Source organism: Ascaphus truei, chromosome 7, assembly GCF_040206685.1.
Source record: "Ascaphus truei isolate aAscTru1 chromosome 7, aAscTru1.hap1, whole genome shotgun sequence".
NCBI classification, from domain to species: Eukaryota; Metazoa; Chordata; class Amphibia; order Anura; family Ascaphidae; genus Ascaphus; species Ascaphus truei.
Window position 1 is genome coordinate 99748791 of NC_134489.1, and position 6938 is coordinate 99755728.

A 6938-nucleotide genomic window follows, 5' to 3' on the forward strand; every position below is an offset into this window, starting at 1 on the left:
GGAGGTGTTTTTAGGAGACTGAGGTACAGCGCAAGATATACAGTATAGCAAGGCATCTCTACAGCCCAGTGTAAAAATTCCCCCCCTCGTACAGAGGTATTTATAAATGCCGACTAACTGACACAGCCACTCAAATAAATAAATAATAATACATTTCTAAAAAACGTGCAGAGCTAAGTAAGTCTCTTCTGTAGCCCTGCCAGGTGATTACAGGTAGGATACAGAGGGACGATCTCTCCCTCCCCTATCTGTAGACACTCACAAGTCAGTACCGGAATCCCAGTTGCTTTTGTCTGACTGTTGAAGTCAACGGCAAAATAGTCTGTATAGCAAAACCTTTCAGCGTAAAAGAGCATTTCGTATTCACAGAGAATGTATCTTTTTTTCTTTTCTTAAATATGCAATCCCAACCAGGATTAAAGGTTTCAACCATGTAACTCCTTCTCCTCTGACAGCAAAGGGGTTAAGACAGGGGTGGCCAACTCCAGCCCTCGAGGGCCATCAACAGGTCAGGTTTTCAGGATATCCCTACTTCAGCGCAGCTTCAGCCACTGATTGAGCCGCCTGTGCTGAAGCAGGGATATCCTAAAAACCTGACCTGTTTGTTGATGGCTCTTGAGGAATGGAGTTGGCCACTCCTGTCTTAAGACATGTTTAACAGCGTTGCAAATTACGGCCTGAAAATCATAATATCAAAGACTATACAAATGGGGAAAAACCAGGTGTGTGAAACCAGAACCTACCAGAACCTCACAATCCAAACCCATTAAGATTTTTAGAAACAAAAGCAAAAACCCCAAATCACTTAAAATCAGAACGCTAGACCAAGTTCCCATCGCTGCAGTGAAGTGGAAAACTCGGGCTGATTTCTCGCCATATTCTTAATTTTTTTACGTTTTTCAGTTGTATTATTTTATTTTCCCAATTGTTTTGATGATTTTATAGCAAAAAAAAAAAAAAACATGTGTGGTGCATTTGCCCGTTTCAGACAGGTCTGCAACCCTGCCTTTCCCAATTATCACTTAGCAAACAATGCTTCCACTGCCGCCAGGGATTCTGGGTAATGACATGCAAATGAGCACTCACTGTGACTCACTCTTTACTTCTTATCCATTTTAACATGGGCCCCTATAAGCTTATGCCTACTGCATGATTTTATACAAATTTGAAGCATTTTCCCCTCCATGTTTTATTGTTCTATTGTATCATTTTCATGCTTATTTTTAATTGTTTTATTCTTTTCTTTTCGTAATGTTATAAAAATGTAACACCACCACAACCACACAAATCAAAAACCCAACCACACAAATCAAAAACCCAACCACACAAATCAAAAACCCAACCACACAAATCAAAAACCCAAACACACAAATCAAAAACCCAAACACACAAATCAAAAACCCAAACACAAGAACATTTCACATTGAAAAACAAAAATACGAAAAATGTTAAAACCACAACACGAGTGAAAGTGTCCCTACTTATATACAATATATACAATATATATATATTGCTTTTAGTAGAGGCTTGTATGGTACTCAGGGTAGATTGAGGAAATGCATACAGTATGTACCCAGAGAGGTTAATTTAGCATTTGTTGTGTTTGCATATTCTGACGTTCGCACTGCCATTGAATCCTATGGAAACGGTGATAATCTGCGTTATCAGTACGTCAGCGACACTGGCAATACAGCAGCAATTGCACAACATACAAAGATGAGGGGAGAATTACTAAGCAGTGTTTACAAAATCTAGATGGCTATTTTTATGAATCCCTGAAAACTAAACAAGAGAAATCTACTGGGTGATTTCACAATGAAGCTGGTGCTAAAGCAAAGGCATTTTGTAAAGAAAACAGCACGCCTTTGAACAGATAAGTGTAACTGGGGTGCACCATTTCAAATGAAGATGCAGTGATACAGAGTATCTCAGTACAGTTTGAGCATTGTAACTTCTTTTTCCTATCCAAGTTTAAATATAAGTGCCCACAACAGGAGATACGCTTTGCTCTTCCTTTAACCCTCTATCCCAGGAGCCTTCACACTTGTCCATGTCACGCACCACGCTACGAATCATTTGGCGTCCCCCCATACTTACACATAGCTCTGTTCATCAATATAAACAAAGACAGAACAGTGACACTCTTTAAAGAAACAAATATGACACAACATGTGCAATCTCAGGAGTCTCAGACTACAAATATAGTTTTTCACTGAAAGACTCGTGCGCTGTATATTCATTCAAATCTTTGGGTAATGTATGTTGTAATGTATATACAGTATACACACACACACACACACACACACACACACACACACACACACACACACACACACACACACACACACACACACACACACACACACACACACAACTGGTGTGCCATGGACCACAGTTTGAGAACCACACTGATCTAACCTATTTTACACAAATGAAATAAGTCGTGATTTCTCATTTATGGGAGAGGGTTAAAAAAGGAACATTGGAGGAGGCTGTTGACGTGAGCAGGGATAATAGTGCTGACTGGTGACAAATATACAGTCATGCTCAAGGTTGTATATGCCAGTGTTACCCTAAATCTGAATTTCTCCTTTCATCTTTAGTTGCAATACAATGTTCTACAGCAGGGGGAGCTCAACTCCAGTCCTCAAGACCCCCTAACAGGTCAGGTTTTATGGATATCCCAGCTTCAGCAGAGGTGGCTCAATCTGTGGCTCAGTCTTAGTAAGGCTGATGCCCCTTTGGTCTAAAGAGCTGACAATCACTGCTGAGTTTATTTGACAATATGGTGTTACCCAAAGTCACAATGGAGAGAAAAGAGATGAAGCTTTTCAGGTAACAGGGAACGGGGAAGCAGTTTTGTATAATCATTCCTAAGTCCCTGAAGTTCCTGGAAGAGAGTTATTTGTCACACAAACAATTGGTGGGAGGGTTGTGTCACTGATGTGTTTCTGTTTTAATTAAAAGTGGTATGTATTCCTGGGGTATCTCTATGATACCTGTGTGGATGTTTCTTTGGAAGAAGGGTGTGGGAGCTACATGGGCGAGGTGTGTATATCCATTGTGAATCTGAAGATAGGTTTGTGTCCGTGATGCTAGGTACTGTATGTGTCGATATCTCAGTGGCCCAAGTAAAATATGTGTCCCTAGGGCTCTGCAGGAGGGGTGGTAGTTATGTGTCCTAGATGTATCAGTGGCACAAGTGATAGGTATGATGATTCAGTACAATGGTTCCTGATGATTCAGTAGGAGTTGTGAAAACCTACTATATTGATGAAACAAGTCAGTGGTTCCAAATCAAGACTTAGGCGGCGTCCATGCTGCCGAAGACCGCGCGGAGGCGTCCGTGCGTTATCACATTGCCTTAAGGCATTGATCGCGCCCATAGACCGCTCAGGCGCGCGCGCGACAGCAGAAGTGGGCATGCGAGGAATCAGTTGAAACTGATTTTTCGGGGCGACGGGCAGGTCATGTGAGCGGTCCGCCCGATGAGTGCGATCCAGCTCCGTGACGTCACAGACACGCCCCTAGACACGTTCCAATGGCGCATCTACCATGTCCAGAAAACGCACATGCTTCACGCGGGTGACATCATGGACGTGCATGCCTGCGCGTGGTCGAAAGGCTGTATGGACGCAGCCTAAGAACGCTCTCTAAACGCACTTATCTTCTTGGCCAAACAAGACACAGAGCTTATGCCTGCTCCAGGTGACTCTGTAACTCTCCCCACAAACTACTGAAACTAAGCACTTTGTGTCCGGGTTTCCTTATTCCAAATGTTCACATTCATATTTGGTGCTGTAATATAACACCCTTATTTCCGATATGTTTTCTGTAAAGTGCTGTTCACGTGGTTGGTACCATAAGTATACATACTAAAATACATATAGAAGATCTCTGTCTCTGATGTCTGTGTGTATTGGTTGTTATGACACAGATGATTTGCGTTGGGATGGAAAAAAAAGTCACAATGAAAAATACAAATGTGAAATAATGGTGTTGCTTAAAGAGGAAGGGACATGAATGGTATAACTATGACTATTCCCTTTAATGTCAACATAGTCTGCAACACAATGGTGTATAATGAGGGTTGACAGATTTAAAGCACATGGTCATTTTACATGGTACCCGGTGTAACCAGCTCTTCCGCATTACCAAGGACAGGTTGGCGGTGCAGAGCTCCTATTTCAGGGGTGTCAAACTCAGCCCTCAAGGGCCACCAACAGGCCAGGTTTTTGGGATATCCTTGCTTCAGCACAGTTGACTCAATCAGTGGCTGTGCCACTGATTGAAGCAAGGATATCCATAAAACCTGGCCTGTTGGTAGTCCTAGAGGACTGAGCTCCCTGTTCTATATAAAGCTACAACATCAAGAATAATGTATTAGGATGGGAAGATCTAAAACCAGAGCTCACTAATAGAAATGAGCCACACTTTCACCCAAGTTTGCTAACACGGCAAATTGTGTCCCCCTTTTCAGCCGCGAACAAAAATGGCGTCCTTGTCAGCGTTTGCAAGCAGTTCACCAAGCGTTAAGTCAATGTACGTCGCAACTTTGCTTAGTGCGCTAATGTGCGAAAGTCTTTAAAGACGCTAGATTCGCTTGCGAAATTCTCGCCAATGTCTAGATTTGCCTAATATGCAGACTGCAGACTGGGCGCAGCACCCACCGTGTCTCACTCGCTGTTTTGAGATCTCTCGCTTAAAGCTTCCGAAGGTTTCACGACATTACTAGCCCTTTGAGGCGTGGCAAAACATTTAACAAGGAGGCGAAGTTAGGAAAAATGCGCAAAAAAATATTTAAACGGGAATTTGGATATTTGTTTTATAGGACCTAGTGATCATACTAATGGTACCAGATATAAGTACAATGGGTACTTAATAGAATAATCTTTTGAGAAATGATATTTGCCTGTTAAAAGCGTGCAGGCACTTCATGACTTAGTTTACCATTATGCAACCTCTTGGCAATGTCTCATTTGATGGGAAGAATCTTATTAATCTTGGATACACAGAGTTCTTGGTTCAATGTGGTTTAATCACGTTACCCTCCTGTGCCTTCATTTGATCCAGGTTTAACTGGAGAATAAAAATGCAATTTGGACCTGACTTCCATGTGGATGCTACACGTGCAGAGCAATGTGGCCGAGATGTCACATCCCCTCCCCAGAGGTGGCTGCATGATTTAAATTGTAATGTGGTTTGTTACAGAAAGTAGCTAGAAACACGTGTTATTTTCAGTGGGGTCCTGGATGTGCCCAATGATAACAGAATCCCATGTTGTGTTTTGTGGATGACATTGGTAAATGTAGCTCTACTCCAACGGGTTTCAACTCTTTGGGTTTCATGCAAGTAGACTCTTCTGCTCTGAGTTTATTTTAAATGTCCCATCTACAGTATTACCCATGCTCTGAATTATGTCATGATACAACAGCCCCTGAAGAGTAGATGCTTGGAGTGCATTAACCCCTTCCTTGTCAAAAGGGCCCAATGTAAAGCAGAGGTGCAGTTCTACATTTTAAGGCAAGGGTGACCAACTTCTGTCTTCAAGGGCCACCGACAGGTCAGGTTTTCATGATATCCCTGCTTCAGCACAGGTGGCTCAATCAGTCACAGCTTCAGCACTGGTGGCTCAGTCACAGCTTCAGCACAGGTGGCTCAATCAGTGGCTCAGTCAAAGGCTGAGCCACCTGTGCTGAAGCAGGGATATCCTGAAAACCTGACCTGTTGGTGGCCCTTGAGGACTGGAATTGGCCACCCCTGTTTTCAGGTATCACCGAGACTCTGAAATGGGGGTTATTGCAGGATGATTATTTCTAGTGATTTAAAGTTCCCATGCAGGCAGAATAAAACACAGGCAGTGATTATACAATACAGCAGTGACAGCCACAGGCATACAGTCATCATTGTGAGGCTGGAATCCTGCTCAGGCACCAGGGTCATTCATACACCCCTCTGCTGTTTGTTAACTGTATCAGATTGTGGAATTACTGCAAAGTAAGAGGAGCGGCACTTTACACAATAAACCAATATTCCTTTTGTGCGGTGCTGTTGTCAGCAGCTCTGTATAGGAATAAGTTATTAGGAAGTTACACATAAGCAGTCAGCATTACCTTTGTATGGAAAGCACGAGACCAACCAGTGTGAGCAGAACGCCGGGTAGGTGCCACATTGCCATGTTGGTTCGCGATCGGTCTGGGATTCGCCCTTGACCCTTTATCCTTCTCTCCCCTGTTGCCTCTTTCCATTGATTTGTGGCTCTTTGTAAGTGGGGCTCATGTTTCCCTGGTGGGGACGAGGGAAGCTCGCCTGTTGTGGAAATGAGACCACAGTCCTCTTGCCCCTGCTTTGTGCAGTTCCAAGAGTTGGTGACAGCAGCATAAAGAAGAAGTGGCTCTATGGGTCACCCAGGGACTCTCCCCTCTCTGTATCACTCTGGGCTCTGCAGGCACTGGGGTTAGGAGCTCAGCTCCTGCTCACATCCCCTCTTTCTCTCTCTGCCCCTCTTGGTATTTTGTTCTGTCTTCTTCTGTGTGCTAATGCATCAGACTCCCGCAAAGTTGTCATCAATAAGTTGGCAAAGAGGCTCCAGTGTTGGGATATTGCTGGTGTCCTTGAGAGAAGCTGTCACAACACTGTCCTATTCTGCTCTGAGTCTGCATGTTCCTCCCTCCTTACACTTCCCCTGCTACTCTCCTCCTCTTTAAATTACCCTCTCTGCACTGTCACACACCTCCCCCCCCCCCCCAGCCTCCCCTACTCTGACATCACCTAAGGACTTGGAGAGAAAAGAGCTGGTAGCCTTATGTACAGGGTCACACCGGCATACCCCGGAGAGAAGTCCCCTGTTAGAGAGATGTTGTGTGAAGACCTCTCCCATGGGTCTCCATGGCTGGGATGTTAGGAGGGTGCTCACGTTAGCCTTGTAGAGAAGTTAG

The 6938-nt window shown here is 43.9% G+C and overlaps 1 protein-coding gene across 1 annotated transcript in view; it reads right to left on the reverse strand.

The window, feature by feature from the left end:
- The window catches only part of WNT10A (Wnt family member 10A), a 43079-nt gene extending 36407 nt beyond the window's left edge, over window positions 1-6672 (reverse strand). Inside the window, exon 1 of the mRNA XM_075609641.1 lies at window positions 6114-6672. Coding sequence (XP_075465756.1) covers window positions 6114-6178 — 65 coding nt within the window. The 5' untranslated portion in view covers window positions 6179-6672. The remainder of the gene's footprint in view (window positions 1-6113) is intronic.
- Window positions 6673-6938: the final 266 nt, after the last annotated feature.